Consider the following 20,195-nt stretch of genomic DNA (forward strand, 5'->3'; position numbering starts at 1 on the left):
TTAGGATTCTGCATTTCTTGATTGGAATGACAGTTCTGAGTCAACCTGAGTCTGAGACCCCCGGTGGGGAAATCACCCTCCCTCTAAACATGCAGAGCTGGGTGGCTCTTTATTAGACGCACAACTTTCACTATTCCTCATGGAACCGTCCGAGAGATGCTGTGAGTTTCTTGCTAAGTATGCCATCCTCCCACATGAAGCCATTCTCACTAGATAAAGATCTAATAAGAACGAATGGCCTTTCTGGAAGGGATCTGATATCAATACAGGGCAACTAGGGATTTTGCAGCAGAAAACGACAGAGCACAGAGAGCTTTGTTTCCGTGATACAGTCACGTCAAGTCTTCAACCTGCCACCCGGCAGGCCTGTCTTTTCCCATAGCTGTCTTTTCTCCTTAGCAGGCATCATTTTCTAATCTACCCTGTAGTTCACCCTTTATTTTATTTTATTTTATTTTTTGTCTTTTTCGTTTTTATTGGTACCAGGGATCGAACTCACGACTGCCCGCTTGCAAGCACCACAGAGGAAAGATGCTGGCTATTGTCACCATTGTCTCAGTACATAAACCTGTCTGGCCCCATGGCAGCCATTCAGTAAAAGCTCGAATGAAAGCCTGGGGGTAGGATCCCTTAAATTCAGTCAGCGGGTGAGGGGCAGAACCTAGTTTGGCAGGGAAACAAAGGGGATTGAAGCATTGTCTCTTGTTCTAAAGATGCCCACGTAGCAAAGGAGGTAAGTGCACCAAGAAAGACACCAGAAGGCTGGCCAGGACAAGGGGACTAAATGCGGCCGGTGGCCCTGGCCTGCAGAACTCCGAAAGCCGACCTGTGAGATAGAACCAGAGTCTGTCCTGCAGGACTAAGGAGAGGGGAGGCAATGTCACGTGACTGTTTCCATGTGAAATGGGGACCAGAGCAGGACTCCGCACAATCTGCCTCATGTTACTCCTCATGTCCAGTTACCTAAGGACTGCTGTTTCTTTTCTTCTTTTTTTTTCCTTTTTCTTTTTCTTCTGTTTGGTTATTTTCGAGCCTGGGTCTTGCTGTGTAGCCCAGGCTAGCCTCCAACTCATGCCAGTACTCCTGCCTCAGCCTCCTGTGTGCTAGAATTACAGTTTGTTTTCTTTTTCCCATGTGGGATCCTCTTGAACCTGATGGAAGATCTGAGGAAAGGAATCTGGGATTCAGTCATGCTCACTGTGGAGGGAGTTGTGGCAAACACCCACTGAACTCAGTGTGGACTGCATTTCCACTAAGCCCCCAAAATCCTACTTGGAGGGTGTTATCAAAATAAACAGGTCATTGAGAACTCGGTGTCATTTGGACACAGGAGAGACAGAGTGAACCAAGGGCCCGGGCTCCTCAGGACACCTTGCCTGATGATGGTCACAAGGCCGTGCCTGGCACATGTGCCACTGCCCTCTCCAGATTCTTCATATTTCAAAGCCATTCTTTCTCCCAACCACTTTGCTCATACATTTTTCTTCCTCTTTGCTCACATAATATACTAAACACTGCCCCCATTATACTGCACACAGCAGGGCTGGTTCTGAGGCGGAGGAGCTGTGTGGATTCCAGAACAGACCTCTGAGCAAAGGAAACCTGATCCAAGGTGGTTTTTTTTTTTTTTTTTTTTTTTTTTTTTTTTTTTCTTGCTTCTATGAGTTTTAAGCTTAAGCAGAGGCTCCCCTGGATAGCACCTCATAAGGCCCTGCGAGAAGCCAGGCTCCTGTGTGGCTCTTTGGGACGTATGAAGCAAGGGCTGGATAGCCCCTGGAGAATGCTGGGAACTCGGTGCTGAGCTCAGCTGTACAAGGACTTGAGCAGCGTGAATGCGGAAGAGAGGCAGGAGAACCCTGGCACCATGCACCAGCAGGCTGCCCAGAACACACCTTCCCCTTCCTTCCATCCTTAGATCCCTTTTTGTTTATAAAAGCTCTATCTACTGTTTCCTATTGTCTATCTTTTGGGGGGAAATTTTGTAAAACAATTTATACTTTGAATTTCTCCTGGAAGAGAAACCATGTGATAATTAACCTTGCACATCTGATTTATTCCACTTAATCTCATGGTTTTGAGGTGCATTCGTTTTCCTAAAAATTACTCAAATCTATCCTTCTTTCTGGCAGAATAGCATTCCATTGTGTGTAAAGACCACATTTTCTTACCATTCGTCAGTTGATGAGTACATAGGCCACTTCCAAGACTTAGCTATTACAATTTGTGCTGCTGTAAACATAGGTATGTGTATATCACTGTGCTCCAAGGTTTTTAATGTTAGAGGGAAGATACCAAGAAGAGGAACAGCTGGCTCACACAAGTCTTCTATTGTTAGATTTTTTTAGGAATCTCTGCACCGATTTCTGTAGTGGTTGTATTAGTTCACATTCCCACCAATGATACAAAAAACTTCCTTTTCCCCTGCAGCTTCACCAGCATTTGTTATTATTTGATTTTTATAAATGAAATATAGATGCCAATAAATACATGAAAAAAAGTCCAGCATCTCTGGTTACTGGAGAAATGCAAATAAAATGACATTGAGACCCCATCTTAACTGCAGAGCTTTCTAACCTCAGGGCACTGTGATGTGCATTGTTGGGATACAAGAAAGACGGAATGGGCTAGACGCCTATCGTGTGCGTCTTCACACTGCCATTTGTCAAGTGTGTATTTGATCCTCACAGCAGCACCATCACACATTTGCTGCTTGCGATTTTCAGAGGAGCAAACCTTGAGGTTGAAAAAGAGCCATGCAGCATTGGGCAGGGCCCAGCTGAGTAACGGTGGAGCTGGGCCTAGAACCTAGGGCTACATGTGGCTTCTGAAGTAGGCTCAGCTGCCTCTAGAGAGAACAGACAGCTCCATGATGGACCCTGAAGCGCAAGCCTTCCTCACTTTCTGGTGGGCTGCCTCTGTCAGTGAGTCAAACAGGAGCACTAGAGTGGCCCATGGCAGAGCCCAGAGACCATCAGACAAAGAACCGTGGGACGGGACAGTTCCAGAAGCACAGCAGGCTCTCAAGGTCTGGCCCGGAACAAATACCCTGAGTTGGTTTGGTGGCCAGCAGAGCCCACTCCTCCTCTTAGACATGGCCTGTTAGAGGGAACTAGGGCTCACAGGCTTACCAGGCTCAGCCATCTACTGCTTCCTGTCCTAATCTTATGGCCCAACACTAAAGACCACTGCTCACCAGCTTGGTTCTTTCCTGTCAGAGCCGGGTGGTGTATCTTCCCTGTGCTGGGCTGGGCTCTTTCTTGGAAGCTGAGGGCTTTGGGTTTCAGGCCCTCATTCACTGGAGCATTCTTCTCCAGCACACTCATTTGTAGCCTTGCCCAACCCTTGGCCGAAAGGCCTGCATTCAAGAGAGAGGCTTGCCCGGGGTAAACAGCCTTCAGAGCAGACAGCCTTCTCGGCAGCAACCAGAAATTCAATGAGAAGGTTCAGGGTAAATGCATCTTTTTCTACCAAGTCACTGAGCGAGAAGCCTTGTGTCTCAGGGCGCACAGAGAGAGGTTTCAGTGTGCTGCTGATATCCCCGTGGGCTGGGGTCATGGCAAAGCAGAGAGCCATATGCTGGCTGACTCTGGCCTTCAGCTAGCTGTGGGTATCAAGGCATAAGGCAACATCGTGCCTGAGACACTTGGCCATCTTTCCTGGACTGATTTAAAGCCTTCACACAGAAAGTGAGTTAACACTGGTATGTCTGTGCCAGGGGCAAGTCCAGCAAAAGCCTTCCCCTTCCAACAGGGTCTTACAGGGAAAATTCTGCAAGCTCATATTTCTCTACCCTGGGAGGCTCTCCTGGAATCCAAGAGGCCATTTAGTGTCAAGTTCAGCCATGCTGAGCATCACATAATGGAGGAACTGTTCAGGCCATCCTATGCAGGGGCCTGAGATCTCCCCAATGGCTGGCAACACTCCACTCTCTGGAACGGCACTCGGATCTCTCTGCTTTGGCAAAAAAAAAAAAAAAAAATCAAATCTCAGGACTGCCTGAAACCAGAAACCCCAAGCAAAGTCCTTTGGTGGTTCTTGAAAAGGAATCACAATAGGATTTTTCATCTCGGTACTCCGTAAAGCCAGAGGGTGTCAGCCTTCACTAAAGTAACAAGTGAGTTTGTCAGAATCAGGGCACCAGTTTCTGCTGATAAAGCCACCTGCCACCACAGAGAAGTTCTGAGGTCACTGGCCCTCTTTCTGGTCTGAGCAGGCACATTTTTTTGCACTGTGTCTTTTGGCTGCTGCCGCAGGCTATCTTTTGGAAGCCGCTTCTCAGAACGCAGACACCATGTGCCCCACTCAGGATCACCTTAGCACACACCAACCTGGAAGCTGCATATACCACACTGAGCAGCAACTGGGCTGAGGGCTGATGCAGCCAGCAAGCATCAGGCGCAGTGGGGAGGTGTTAGTTCAGGAATGTGAGCTTCTATGCTAGTCCCTGTGCAGCTTTTCCGGGGTGCTTATAGATGTTTTTTTGTTTGTATGTCTGGTACCAGAGCTGAACGCATTGTGAGTTTTCATTTGCATCACATTTTTTAGTAGCACAGTGTCATTTTTGCAAGGACACTGTGCTATTTAACAATAAGATTCATTCCAATAATACATTTGGTGCCAGGGATATGGCTCAGGGACACAGTGATTGCCTGACAAGTGCAAGGTCTTGAGTTTGATTTCCAGTACCAACCAACCAACCAACCAACAAAAAACCCAGTAACACTGTGACAGGCGATTTCATCCTTGAGTGGACATCATTCGAGGTACTGAAACTGAGACAGTCACCATAGCACCAGGCGATACAACACTGGAGACTCCTTCCTATATTGCATATGCTATTTCCTGAAACATGGTTATGTGGTCCCTGACTGTCTATAAAGTAAAATACAAGCCACTTCTTTGAGTGGCGTGTAATCTCAGCTCTCCTGAGGGAACAAGCTGTTCGTCTGTGCCTCAAAATAGGTGGCTCTTGTCTAGTTCACACCAAGGAAATGAGCATAGGCTTGACATGGTCCATACTCTCCTCGTCACCCCCAGACCTAAGTCACCTGAAGCGAAGTCATTTAGAAAACCTGGATTCTCTTCACCTAGGGGACAGTAAAAGGAATGGTGTATACTTAGCAAAAAAGAGAGGATACTGGCCCCATCCATTCATTCATGCAACAAGTGCTTACTGTGTGCTGTGTGACAGGCACTGCTCTTAGTGGTTGGATAGATCACAGGGCACAACAAATCTCCCTAACCTTGGGGGCCTGGCACTCAGTTAGGGGATGCAGACAACAAACATGAATTAAGTATTGACTAAATTAGCCATGAAGTGAAAAATACTAAGTAGAGGAGAGGAGAGAAGGGTAATGTGTATCTGGTAGGCTGACCAGCACGTTCCCAGGTCTGATATTTTTTAGATGAAATCCTAATCCTTCTTGCTGATTTTCACTGAGGCCAGTGCTGCCCTAAGCACTGTGCTCAGTGTTTACTTGGATATTTCTTTCATTTCAGCTGCAAGGCTGTGTGGCTCCTCAGACCTCTCTCAGACACAGTGCCAGACCTTAGCTCCTGCCCTTGGCTCTTAGCCTTCTCCATCTTCATACTTTGCAGCAGGGATTGCCCCAAAAGCTCTGGTTTTCATGTCCATTTACACTGAGTAGATGTCTGCAGGAAACCCAGAGCTAAGTAGGGTGCAATTGTGAAGCTCCACACTAAATGGACGTGGGCTGTCTTTTGTGTTTTAGGTGCCTGTGGTGGGATTTTCCATGCAAATAGAGAGGAATGAGAAAGCAAATGGGAAGAGGCCTGTGGTCTTTGTTGCTATGAATCAACTCACTGTCCCATGCATTGGCTCAGTCTGTGGCTGCCAACGTTGGCAGGTCCAATGATTGCTCTGTAGCTTCACACTGAGGACACAGTTCCCGCTGATTGCTGGGTGACTTGTTTCTGACTCTTCCTCTTTCACCTACAAGAGAATACTACATGGGTGATTGGGACTTCTAGACTTTTGCCACACAGTAGCCTGCATTAACCCAGCAGGATCTTCAGCCTCTTCCCAGGCCTGACCACAGCAGCAAAGGTGGAGCCTCAGGCCACTCCCATGATAAAGTTCCTAGCTTTAAATCATGGAAGCTTGTTTAGAGTTACAGGAAAATCTGGTGATCACCAAACCACTGTTGGAGAGAGAGAATTCTCTCCTGCTCTGAGAACATTTGCTCTGTGCTAGGGGCTAGAACAAAGGGAGGAATAGGAAGACACACTACTGAAAACTCAATGGCGACTCTAAACATGGCCATAGATTGGGCTATAAAGACATAGTTCTTCTGAACAGCTATGACGTAGCTTTCAAGTAGGATCAAAGCCTTCAGCAGATGAATGATTGCGTACAGAAGTTATTAGAAAAATCTGAGGCAGATTTTTATCTGTGCAACAAGCCAGAAACGTCAAGTCAGAGTTCAGGTGATTTCCGTGGCTTTCTTTATCTTTGGCTTGACTTTGTCACTTTTCTACTTTCTGTTCTGTTCCTAGAGTGGCTTCCTGTCCCTGGCCCTTGTGTATATACTCACCTTGCATTTTCCACCACCCTGGTGTTACCGTGTGTCCTTGGCTCCCGTGCTTGAGTCACCATGTCACAAAGCTTCCTTAGCTTCATCTCGATGGCCTTGAATATCGCTCTCTCCTAGCCTTCACTGCGTCTCTGCCTCCACCTCTCTACTGAGGTGGCATTCTCTATATGGTGGCATTCATACTGGACATCATGCCACTCCCCTCCGCCTTGTTTCTGTCTGTATGTCTCACTCTGTCCTGGCCAAGGACACACTCCAGTCCCAAGAGCTCTCCATGCTACTCTGAATTAATCTCCAGTAGCTCTCAATAGCTCTACTTTAAATAAGTTGCAAGGCCATCCCTTCCTTCCCCATCTTGGTTCTAATGTCATATGGGAAACTTGTTTCATGATACTTAACCTCTACTCTCTGCCCAAGCATGCAATGCAATGCACATTGGTCCCACTAAATCACTGGAGACCAAATTAGCAACCTCTCCCCTTCGGTAGAAGAGTCCTCAATGACTCTCACCTTTCTTTTTGCATATCTCATTGCATACCCTCTACAGACCCCTCAAAAACATCCACAGAGTTTTCAGGCTCATTCCAGCTCAACCAACTTGACTTCCCATTCTCTTGGTTTGTTCTGAAGCAAGAAGGATCTATTTTCAGTAGGAATTGTGAAAGGGGGAAAAAGTCAAAAATAAAAACAACTTAAAAGAATTTTGTCTCTTTGTCCCCTTCCTTGCCCCACCCCCCACTTTCTGTTTAGCTTTTCATGCCAAGGGCCAAAGACTGTAATTTAAAAACTGAGCTGGCTTTTCCAGAGCTATGAGGAATGCACATCTGTGCGTGGATTTTTCCACAAGAAAACTGTCCCTGTCTTTTGGTTCTTCTTAGCCAGTAACTATGAGACCAAGCCATCAGATGCACCCATCTTCCCGGTTCTTATTCTAATTTGTTGGAGAGGCTCAGAAGAGGCCCTAAGGCATGGTTTGCGTTTCCCCGTCAGGCTGCTGTTTGATGAGGTTCGCTCCATTTATTCTGATGGCTTTTATGGTTTCTTTGTTGCTCGTGGAAAGACTTTGAAAGTCATAATTCTGCACCCTTAAGCCCTCCTTTTATTCCTACTCCATGTCTCAACGGGATCACACCATGAGAAAGGAAATAAGGAACATTTCCAGCCAGTTAATCAGTGTCCGAGTATGGCTATAGAGCATGCGGATCTGCTCAGGAAAGACCAGAGATCACCACAGTTCATAGAGTGACAGCCTAGACACAGGCCTCTGGTGTCTACTGACTTCCAGACAGGAAGCCTCTCTCCCTGAGTCATTCCCGCCCATCTCTTGTACATGAGCTCTACAGTCCAGGTTGACCGAGAACTCACGATAGAGCCCTGGCTGGCCTCAAACTCATGATTCCCCTGCCCCAGCCCCCAAGTGCGGAGCTTGCACGATTGTGCCTGGCTCCATGATGGACTCATGTCTCCGTTGGTCCCTTCCCAGCCATGTCTCCGGCCTTCGTCTCTGGCCTTCCTCTGTAGCCATCTGGCCTGACCCCATCTACCCACTCCTGATGGAGAAGACTGACAGCCCAGGACACCTCTCCGCCTTGTCTCCCAATACCAGCACACTGAAATAAGAGGCTAGGGTTGGCCTCTAAGGAAGGGCAGGGGCCTTGGTTTGGAGACACTTCTCATGGGATCTCTCATCTGAACATTCCCTGCTCTTCAGAGCTGCTTGAATTGACTTCATTCTGTGCAGTTTTAGACACTTTTTCTTCCTAACATTGTATTAGCTTTTATTTATAGAAAGTTTTACAAATACTTGACATACATTATCTCATTTGATCATTAGCATAACTCAGTGGGTACATAATTCTTCCTGTGATTTGTTTATTTCCATACTAAAGACTATTAAGGCTCAGAGAGGTTTTATAATTCATCCAAGCTCTCAGAACAAATAATGACAGGGAATGAACTTGAGTCAACCTTCTGACTTCAAATTCAGGGTTCTTTCCATGACTGTGGCTGCTAGATAAGAATGAACTCTTCGTAAAATCAGTGTTAATATTTCTTTTATTGCCCCATCCCCAACACTAGGGGAAGAGTATTCCTTAGGAATTTAGTGATGCTTAAAAATTTATTGTTGGATTAAATTTAATTTCTTCTGACCACTAAGAGATAATTTTCATGCAAGCTTTCTGCAAAACAGACAACACTAATGTCTCTCTACTTGTTGTTTTTTGTTAGACCCTTCTTATGACTCAGTCAGGAGAGGAGGATGGGGAAATAACATGAATTCTGGCCTCAACAAAAGTAAGTAAATACCATACCATTCTGGAGGGGAAAACATTTTTTAATGATGGTAGAGAATGGTTCATGAGATAAAGAATAGGACTCACATTTGTTTTCATGCTTTTTGAGTTCATATAAAAGTTCATCTTCAGGGCCTTAAGACTGTAAGTTAGTGGTAGACCATGTGTCTAGCATGCATAGGTCTGACCTTCAGCCCCCAGCATCAAAAGGGAAAAAAAATAATGTTTAGTTTATAGCTTTGTCCGTTATACCCACCCCTTGAAAGACAGAATGAAGTTTTCATTTTTAATGGGCAAAGCTGAGATTTGTTTCACTGCCCTTGGTTTCAGAACTTCTGAAGTTTCTGTGTGAATAAAAGAAGCATTGGATTTGGATTCCACTGGTTAAGTCAGGATAACAAACTTCTACGACTTTGTTCCTTCAACTGATGAGACTTCGTCAAAACAGTGTCCCTCTCCTCATTTCCTAAGAGGTTCCTGAAGAGACCTGGGGATTGTTAGAGACGTTGGAGCTCAGGCGAGGCAGGATAGGTCAAAGCCCACCCAGCATCTCTCTTTAAGGGAATAAGGGATGAGGGTGATGCATGGATTCCTGAGCCAGAATGTGTCAATCTTGCTGTCTTTGGAAGTACAGTATTAAGTGATGAATGGGTGGTTCAGGGAATTCTTACAAGAAACAGGCTGACATTGCAAATTAGTGCCCAAGTGATAATCAGGATTCATTTCAGTTACATGCATTCATTATTTGTCTACTCTGTGCACAACTCATGGCTCTATGGGGCCCATGAAGCGGAATCAGACCAGGGTTGGTTCCATAGGCAGGAGAGAGAAATCTGACACACAGGTAACTCTTTTCCACTGGGTGGTATCAAGGCTTTGCAACCTTCTTCCTATTTGATTAGCTCTGAACTGAAAGGTGGAACCTGGCCCTGGGAAGATGGGGGACCCCCAGATTGGCATGTCTGACAGTCAGTGAGGACCCCAGGTTCCTGGAGTTTAGGGTGTGTGATAGAAAAAAAAATATAGAAAGGTAGGAAAGTGTTTGTGATTAAGAGTGTGAAGATAATTCTTCCAAGGATTCAGAAAGGTTTCAGATGCCGGTCAGACTAAGCCAGAGACGGGGCAAAGAGAACAGTGATCCCCAGTGGGTAGGAAAGAGGCAGTGTGACAGCCATACCACAGAGAAAGGGGCACAACAGTGGAGCCTCTAGAAGCATGTGACCTTTGCTTCAATGTCACCTTCTTGTTAAAGGCCTCCCTGTGTGTCCTATTTTAAACTGAACTCCACAACCCCAGGCTTGGCCGATATGCTGTCCTATTGCTTCCATTTTTTAAAAATGCGTTCTGCATTGGCTGCACAGTAGGGTGTAAGCTCTACAGGAACTATTTAGTCACTGCCGAGTCTCCATCGTGGAGAACAGGGCCATGCTGATGCCTGGTATATGCGTGCAAAATCAAATGAGCATCTCAGTCCTCCTGCGGGTTGAACGTTGCCCTCCATGGGCGGTGACTCATCTACTATCTCTCCTTTCTCCTGCACAGGTCCCCCCCTTGGAGGTGCACAGACCATGAGTAAGAGCACTGAACAGCGGCCCCAGCCAGGTACCACCTCAGTGCATGATCTCTCCTTTGTTCTTATGTAGCTGTGGGTTCCACAAAGTTTACTTGTGGAGGATCTGGGCAACATACAGGTAGCCCTCCATGGCTCTGGGTTCTGCATCAGGGGTTTACCCAAACCACAATCGAAATATTCAGGGGGAAAAAATTTGTGCCTGCACTGAATATATAGAGATTTTTTTGGTTGCATAGTATTTACATTATATTATTATAAGTAATTTAGCAATGACTAAAATAAATAGGAATATGTATATCGGTTCTGTGAAAATAGTATATTATTTTATGTACAGAACTTGGGCATTACAAATACCAGTATCCATGAGGGTCCTAAACCAATCACTTATGGATACCAGGAGGAATATCCACCACCCACAAGGCCCAGAGAGGTAAAGCAATTAGCTGAAAATCACACAGCTGATATATGTATGACAGAAATAGAGCTATAATCTCAGGCTTCCAAGTTTTTGTCTAAGTCTTTTACGCTTCACCAAACATACTTTCAAAACTATACTCAGCTCATCATGCATCTATTAAATAGTTAAGGCAGAAGAGCTTCTAAAGCTGTGATTTTAGAAACTTTTAGTACTAAGATGGAGTTTATTGACTAAGTCTTTAACACCCTCTATAACATCACCTGTCCTGTGCTCTCATCACCTCTGCTTGAGTACGTATAGAAAAGTAGAGGTGACCACCCAACTCGAGTCAGTTTCACTGAGCCAGCGTCCCCAACAACTGCCCCATCAGCTTTCTCTGGATGGCAAAGTGCTATACAAATGCCTTTACAGGTCTGGCGGTTGCCATGGTGCCCAAGCTCTAGCTCTGCCTCATCATCATAACGTGATTTGGCTCAGATTAATCTCTGAAGTAGCTGTTTGTTTTGGGATAGGCACACATGGGACCTTCACCCAATACAGAACAAGAGTACATTGCATCGGAGGGGAAAGAAGGCACCTGCTGGCTGTGAAACCCAAGCAACGCAGGGTTTCATGGGTTGCCAGCCACAGCACAATTATAAATCACCTGGCAATAATATTTTAGGTCAGGCAAAAAGTGTGGATGAAAAAAGTGAACCAAATGGCCTTAAGGACTCTTCGAGTTAACGGTCTAATTAGAAGTCCTGCAATCATATTGAATTGTTTAACACTGCAGCTGTAATCGTAAAAATGGGGGAGGGCAAACTGCAAAAGATTTGACCATAGGGCCAAACTGAGATCCAGCTCTCTGCCATGATATCCTCAACTGCAAAAAAGATGGATCTCGCCTTAATCAATATTGCAAACTTTCTAATGGCTAAACAATTGTGAAGTTTTAAGTAAACCAAGGGTTTAAAAACAATGATTCTATAGCTTAAAATACAAATTCTGATTGGTGTTACTATTTCTGACTTAAAATCAGTCAGAGGGAACTGAGTGAGGAGCCCAACCCATCTACAGATGAAAAAACTGATATTTAGCCTGCCTGAAAAATTAATTGACAGCATAGCTGGGGCCTAGAACCCACACTGCTTGGTTTCTGGCCATGTGGTTTTTATACTCCATCAGGAAAACAGATATTTGTAATGCTTTTAGTATTAGGTAGAGCAGTACTCACCATGAGACATTCTTCAAGCCCATTTCATAAGTGACTCTTCAATTCACTCTACAAATTTTAGAAACCAAATATTAAAAAAATGATGTCATTTTGTTTCAAACATAACTGTGGTCAGGATCTTTGAGATGGTCAGATAAGAGCAGTAAAGTTTTCCGAAGTCAGGCATCCCTATGGCACTGAAATAAAAGTATAAACTCCAGGGCTTTTGTTCTTGTCAGTGCTATCCAATTTTTAGTTAACAGTAAAGCTAACTTCCTTTTGTGTCTTCTTAGATCCCTATCAGATCCTGGGTCCAACCAGCAGTCGCCTAGCCAATCCTGGTGAGTTTACATTGGCCTTCAAGCCTTTCTTTCCAGAATGTTCTGGAAACTTCTGTTCTTAGTTCAGACATCAGGCTGGGGTGTATTACATGCTTCTTTCTTTCACATGCTTTGCACCTGCTTCTTCAGCATACACACAAGATTTTAGGATTTATTACCAACTGGCAATGTCTATTCCCGGGGGTGCTTGTGGGAAGTAAACATACCAGCACAATGTCTTGTACGGACACTTCGATTAGCAATAGATGGTACAGAGTGAAGTTCCAGTGGGGACAGATGTGGAGAAGACAATTTCAGTGAGCTCTCAGTTATTCTCCCACGCAAGGCACAAGTGAATAAGCATTTCCAAGGTGTCATCATCTTAATTTCAGAGAGTTAGGATTATCTGGCCTTCTCAAAGAGGCATGTCCCAGAAAACCTGTAGGTGACACAAGTGAATTTGACACTGCATTAGGGTTCATTATTAAAAATAACTCTGGGTTCTGCTAGCTCAAGACCCCTGAGATTTTTATAAGCTACAGGCCTTTTGAGGTAGTAAAGCCACACAACTTTCGTGGCACGAAACTGAATGTTACCAGTGCTGCTTTGCCCTTTCTTTATCCTCGACCGTTTTGCCCAATGACACAAAAGCCACCCAACGTCTCCTATCATTTCCCCGCCACTCTATTCCGCTTTGCAGAACTTAGAGCTAAGAGCCAAGAGCTAGAATTCTGTCAGGAAGGAATTAGGTTGGGTCAACCTGAAACCTGTGAAACACCTTCCCTTGGTGACTCCAGCAGATGTTCCAAGACCCTGATGCTGTGATGCTCACAGGGAACATCACTAAACACTAAACAGAGATCAGACAGTGATTCAGGAGAGGCAAAAGTTTATTTACCAGGTGTGTGGAATCACATGCAGCTGGTTTTGGCCAAAAGCAGCACCTCACTACTAGGCCTTGAGACGAATTCTCTTAAGATCTAACTTTGTTTATTGTGCCCATCTCAATGGCAGGCATTATCATTAGCAGTAATTTAGTGTATATTTCAAGCTAGCTAGAAGAAAGGACTTTCAGTGTTCTCATCACAGAGGAGTGATAAAATTTGAGGTGGTGGACATGCTGACCACCCTGACTCCTCATCAGATTGTACACATGTATGGATATAACACCTCTACTGAGACGTATGTCATGGAGGAGCGCTCCTTCAAAGAAAAGTATTTGTCTCCACTTGGACTAAACCCAGCCCTGTTTCCATGTATTGATATATACAGAGCTGGCTAGGATAGTTCTTGATCTCCTCCACTGGCTTTAAGTAATGCAGATGGTCTAGCGGAGGCGCTGATGTGTAGCCTTTAAAGCACTGCTACAGGTCAGTGATGCCCACCTACAGCTCCAAGTAGTATGTGTGAGCTCAGCTGAGCCACACTGTTGGCTGAGCCTGAGGCTGGAGGAAGAACCTGTGCTGCCGCCTCTCTCTCTTTCTCTCTCTGTCTCTCTCTCTGTCTCTGTCTCTGTCTCTGTCTCTGTCTCTGTCTCTATCTTAGGCCTCCTCCCTAGACCAGTTCACAGCACTCACACACTTCCCTCCTTTTTTAGCCCCTCATCCCTGAGCCTCTCCCCTCTTCACGAATTAATAAAACTCAGTTAAGCGCTGGCTGGGGGGGGGGGGGCTTTGTTCCAGTTAGCCTTTGTTTCAACGAAATGTGGCTCCCCACAGCCACAAATATGTATTTATCTCTATTCTCGCCTTGCAATGCACTGGAAGTGGTAGGTTGGAATTTTGCATTGGAATTCCAGTAACTTTTCCCTGGGATTATAAATGTGAGCTCCTGGATAGCTACAAGATCTAGAAGGGCTTCCTATATTATACAATTATGCATCTATGTTAAATAAGGATGCTAAGAAGGGGTGGTCAAGGTGACCCTGAATATAAAAGGAAATCAAGGGTTTCTTTGAAGGGACAGGTAAATCCCATGCCTGGCCCATCGATTCTGACTTCTCCAGGCTCAGAGACTGTTTTTCTCCCATTTGCCTCACGCCGCAGGAAGCGGGCAGATCCAGCTGTGGCAGTTCCTCCTCGAGCTACTCTCCGACAGTGCCAACGCCAGCTGTATCACCTGGGAGGGTACCAACGGAGAGTTCAAAATGACGGACCCCGACGAGGTGGCCAGGCGCTGGGGGGAGCGGAAGAGCAAGCCCAACATGAATTACGACAAGCTGAGCCGGGCCCTCCGATATTACTATGACAAAAACATTATGACCAAAGTGCATGGCAAAAGATACGCCTACAAATTTGACTTCCATGGCATTGCCCAGGCTCTGCAGCCGCATCCGACTGAGTCGTCCATGTACAAGTACCCTTCTGATATCTCCTATATGCCTTCCTACCACGCCCACCAACAGAAGGTGAACTTTGTCCCTCCCCACCCAACCTCCATGCCCGTCACTTCTTCCAGCTTCTTTGGAGCAGCATCACAATACTGGACCTCCCCCACTGGTGGGATCTACCCCAACCCCAATGTCCCCCGCCATCCTAACACCCACGTGCCTTCACACTTAGGCAGCTACTACTAGAAGCTTAGCTATCGGTGGTCTTCCGGCTGAAGGCCCAGTCCTTACTCTTCCTGGATATTTTGGACTCTAAAGGACGTGTGTTACCTTGAAAAGAAAAAAACAAAACTGGATGTTCTTTCTTGATGATAGAACCTTTGTATTTGTTCTTTAAAAACAGTTTTTGTTTCTATGTCAGTAACTTTCGTTTCCTCTGCCTGAACAAAGAGACAGAACATTCCGTGGGCCAGTATGCCATTTTGGATTCTCAGTCTCCTGTCATCTTTTGAGTTGAACATTTAGAATGCTGGGATGTTTATATCATGGTTCTGAGAAAGAAGCTGTAAATTTTTTTTTTATATTTTTATGACCGAAGCAGTTTCTTAACACACGTGTTGCGTTATTGTAAGATTCAATACAATAACCAACCACGGACATAACCAGTCCTGGTCTGGTTTGAGACTTAGTGAAAATAGAGGCAGGAAGCTGACAGTCCTATTTTAGGAGGTCCTACTTCAGTGGATGGCAACTGGAACATTGACTGTAAGGCCAGTGAAGTTTTCACCCAACTGGAATTTGCAAGAAAGAACATATGTATATGTGTGTATTTAAGATGCCATGGGCACTGCAGGTGCCCTCTTTGGGCAGCGTGCACCTGGCTGACCATTCTGTCCAGAAATAGTCAAAATATGAACTGAGAGTCTCATGCAAATACAAACATTCCTGAAAGAGAATTAAATAACGTTTTTTTAAATGACAGTGAGTCCCAGAACTTTGAGAAGTCCTAGGGATTTCTAAACTCAAACAGATTCGCAAGCGCTGTGCGCTTGTCAGGCCATCCGACCAGGGTCAACCAATCAGAAGGCAACTTACTGTATAAATTATGCAGAGTTATTTTGCTATATCTCACAGTATTAAAAAGTAAATAAAAAATTAAAAAGAATAAAGAAACGAGTTGACCTCGGTCACAAATGCAACTTTACTATAAAATCAATCATTGTTATTTTTTTAAATGTAATTTGTACATCTTTTGTCAATCTGTACATTTGGGCTATTTGTACGTTTTTATAGCTGGTTTTTAAAAAGCATAATGTGACTATTGCTGAAAAAAAAACAGGGCGTTTAAGTCACTGACTTCCTAGGAAGAGAAGCACTGGTACAGTTATTTAACAGGCATTTACAAGCAGGGCAAAGCAGTCCATTTAAATTTTTAATGCTTTGAACATGTTTGTAAATAACAAAACAGCAATGATCACAACACAGAACGCAACATCCAAACTTTCCCTTGTGTAGGTGGGGATTTTTCCTGCTCTATATATGCAATCTATTTTTAGACATTAAAATATATATATAATTTTGCAGGTAATCGTTGACTTTTTTAACTATATTAAGTGTTAAGCTGACAACTGTCAATGAAGACTATGTTGTAAAATAATTTGACTAAATAAATTGTGCCTTCTCTCAGAACTGAGGACTCTGATTTCTTATTTATTCTCCAACAGTCAAAGGGGTTTCCTGGGGGGTGTTTTCTATTTACTTCTTGCACCATTAAGAATTATTCGAATGTACCTGCTGCGGTAGAGTGAAAGGTGCAAATCTGATGTGGCTTTGCATCATTATTGATGAGGTTTGCAGTCATTTTTGGTGGTGAACCTGCATGCTGCAGCAGACTGTTATGAAAAGTTACAAAAGGCCAATGCTGGGAAGTGTATGCCATGTGAAGTGCAAGCCGAGCACAGACAGGCACAGAAAGCATGTAACAGCCCTTTGGAGCAGGAGATTGTCATAGATTGGGTGGCTTATAAACAGCAGAAATGTGTTGCTGACGGTTCTGCAGGCCAGGAAGTCCAAGGTTAAGGCAGGTAAGGGCTTACTTCCTGATTCATAAATGGTGCCTTCTCACTGCATTCCCACACATGGTAGGCAAAAAGTAGCTCGCTGGGATCTTTTTTATAAAGAGATTAATCCCATTTGTGAGGGTCCCGCTCTAAAGACCTAATCACCTTCCGAAGGCCCTACCTCCAAATATATTCACATAAGGGATTAGGGTTCAACATATAAATGGGAAAAAATCATCTTTTGGGGGGGAGGGGTTGCTAAAGAATCAACCCTAAGGCTGGGAGCATACTAGCTAAGAATTTCCCACTGAGATCCATTCTCAGTCCAAGATCATCGTGTGTGTGTGTGTGTGTGTGTGTGTGTGTGTGTGTGTGTGTGAGAGAGAGAGAGAGAGAGAGAGAGAGAGAAAGTTATTGTTGATTCCATCATGAAGCAAGTCATACTTCCAATATCTATTGTTTCAGATATGGCCAACAGCCACTAGAAATTTAACAGAACTTCCAATGATCATGATTTTACTGCGCCAGTAATATCTGGATGTAACTGAACATGTTCACTGCGTCCGTGCAGAACAACTGAAGTGTGGGTCCTCACACAGGGGACCCCTAACTGAGACTGAATGCAACCCTGGAAGAGCCAGAACACCAGAGCAGAAACGACTATCTGTCCAACCCAAGCCAAGGTACTGCCAGGCCTAGGTGTCAGTTGATGGGGAAATAAAAACAAAACAAAATGAAATGAAATAGTTCTTTGCATACATGGGTTTCACATCCACAATTGCAACCAACTGCAGATTGAAAATATTCCAAAAATAATTACACGTCTACTAAACACGAACAGACTTAATTTTCCTTGTCTTTATTCCCTAAACAGCATAGGATAACAACTATTTCCACAGCACTTATATTGCATTGGGTAACATAGCGATTACTTAGTGTTTATGGGAGAATGCACGTTGGTTTTATGAAAATACTGTGCTATTTTACATGAGGGACTCAAGCATCCGATTATACTGGAATCCTTGGGGTCCTGGAACCAATTCTCTTATACTCCAAAGGATAACTGCATTTCTTGGAGAAGTCTATGGATTTAGTATCACATGCTACTTCTGCTTCATAAAAATCATCATACAATTCTTTTGCCTTGAACACTATGAAAAGGTAGCCTTTGGGATAAAATGGCTAGGGGACTCAGCCCTCAAACTTGACTTCCTGCTTCCTGGCCGAGCTCCTACCCCTCACTAGGTCTGCCTCTCCAAGGTGCCTTTGCCAACAACAGCAGTGCTGTGTCCAGAACTCCCTCAGGAGGCCATGTGATGTAACAGAGGGAGGGGGACATAAGAAGGAACTGGAATGGGGGAGCAGGGGACCGGTTCTGCTGAATAAACAGAGGCTTTGCTTCTATCCAGGAAGGAATTTGTATTTTGCAAAAAGCATATTGAACATTTTATCACATAGAAAGCTACTGAAATTGACACTGCTTGCCTTCTGCCAGGAAATCCCTCTAAAGGATTAGGAGAGGTTGACTGATTTGGAGACTACAAATCCCAGGCTCCCTTGGGGGATGGACACTTCTGAGAGGAAGTGGTTTAGCCAGGCAAACCTCTAGGGTTTCAGCCAATTGAGAAAGGATATGGACGGAAGCCTCTGAAAGGAATGTCGTTCACATGCCTGAGGTCTGTCTCCCTCTCACTCTTACTTGGCTTCCTGTCTAATTGTTTCAGTCTGTCTGAGCTGGTAAATTCCTAAGCACATAGTCAATTTACACTTAGCTTAAAAGCTCTAGGGGGAAACAGAAAAAGTTTCCAGTGAGACCACTTACTTACCTACAATTGGTAGATTAACCTTCTGGATTTTAACCGAGTTAACTCATGTGTTTTCATAGTGGGAGGGATATAGAGGAAATAAAAGTAACTCCCTACCTGCTAGATGTCAGATTTACCAAGTTTGTGTTCCCCAAAACCAAATCATGAATTCTAAGGAATAACACAGGTCAAGAGTGGGAACATTTTACCACAAGGGATAGCTCCTGATAGACAGAAGGAGACACTAAAGTGGATTTCTGTGGATCCTACTTCACAGAGGAGTTTTAGAGAGCAAAATCATAAGGTGGGTACACTATGGGTCAAAACTATGATCACCCAATCAGAGTACAAGTATAGATGCTTAGGTAGTATTGATCCAATGGGGAAGCAGGTCATGCATAGCAAGTGCACATGGAGAGAACAAGGTCCTTTATAGGAAGGCATGGATCAAGAGATCCTTGTCACCCACATGGGTGACTATCTAGACTTTATTGGACCAGGTGATACCAGTTATAGTGTATTGCTTATCCCTGGAGGCATGTAGGCCTGGCTATTCTGTCTTTGTCTGGAGACCTGGCCTTCAACAGATACGCTTCCACTCGTAGTTATAATGTATTTCCATCCTCTGCACTGATTCCCTCAAGGGCCTAGCCCAGTCTGACTGCCTAGAATATTTTTTCCTCATTTAGCTATTTCTAATATCCCACCCCCCTCTGAAGAGGTACCCCTAATTCTGTGAGGGTGCGGCGGGAATGACTGTTTTGGCTACTTCTGGCTGAAAGGGACCGTAGTTGTGATCTAGAGGATTTAGCTAAAGGCCCTCAATAGATGCAAGACATTGGGTAGACATGTAGCTTTCAGTCTGGAGGAGACAAGGCCAAAGAAACAGTTAAGCATGCATGGCTCAAATAGTTCAATGGAACTATTATAACCACAACCAACAAATGTTTCCACCAGGAAACGCCTCCCATAATAGGGTAAGGATGAGGTCCAGGGAATTACAGAATCCAACATGGCATTGGCTTGTCATTTAACATCTTGAACAGCCATCAGGATATTAGCAGAAGGATTAGGAATATACACATAACGTGCAGCTTTTACAATTGTACAAGAGCCCCCTTGTACTGCTGTTAGGATGTCTAATATCATCTGGCTTTGGAGGACAGCTTGCCTCATTAATTTTACTTCTTCATTTGGGAGAGAGAGACTAGTTCAGGTGTCATTTATGGACCAGTGAGCATAGTTAGCCAAAGCCTCAGTGCGTTGTATGACATCCTATAATCCTAGGGAAGGGACAAAGATAGAAGCCAAATGCCATATCAGTGGAGCATACTTCTAGACCACTGACATCATGGAAGGGCTAGGTCTGCAATTGGTTGATATTTTTGTCATGCCTACTTTGCAAACATGCAAATTCCTGCAGGCATCTCCCTACTCATCTAGGAAATAGCCAGCACCAATAAGTAGCACTGGGGGTTTCCCACCTAATTCCAAGGTGACTAAATCAACCTGTTGCAAACCAGTCTGACTTGTAAAATTATGATGTGCCCATCTGCTCCGGGGATGGGGGTGTCCATCCCAAGTATATAGTAAATTTAGGCCAATGAGACTTATCCTAGTTTCTTCGTCTAAAGACTTGGGTACTTC

The 20,195-nt window shown here is 44.5% G+C and overlaps 1 protein-coding gene across 3 annotated transcripts in view; it reads left to right on the forward strand.

The window, feature by feature from the left end:
* Fli1 (Fli-1 proto-oncogene, ETS transcription factor) overlaps positions 1–16,372 on the forward strand; it is a 114,059-nt gene extending 97,687 nt beyond the window's left edge. For all 3 annotated transcript variants that reach the window (XM_013155621.3, XM_063256056.1, XM_063256055.1), the window contains 4 exons: positions 8,784–8,849; positions 10,391–10,450; positions 12,328–12,375; positions 14,400–16,372. In XM_013155621.3, coding sequence (XP_013011075.1) covers positions 8,784–8,849; positions 10,391–10,450; positions 12,328–12,375; positions 14,400–14,929 — 704 coding nt within the window. In that variant the 3' untranslated portion in view covers positions 14,930–16,372. The remainder of the gene's footprint in view (positions 1–8,783; positions 8,850–10,390; positions 10,451–12,327; positions 12,376–14,399) is intronic.
* Positions 16,373–20,195: the final 3,823 nt, after the last annotated feature.

This window comes from Cavia porcellus, unplaced genomic scaffold (assembly GCF_034190915.1).
Source record: "Cavia porcellus strain 051 isolate PalLab524CR breed Dunkin Hartley unplaced genomic scaffold, mCavPor4.1 scaffold_9, whole genome shotgun sequence".
NCBI classification, from domain to species: domain Eukaryota; kingdom Metazoa; phylum Chordata; class Mammalia; order Rodentia; family Caviidae; genus Cavia; species Cavia porcellus.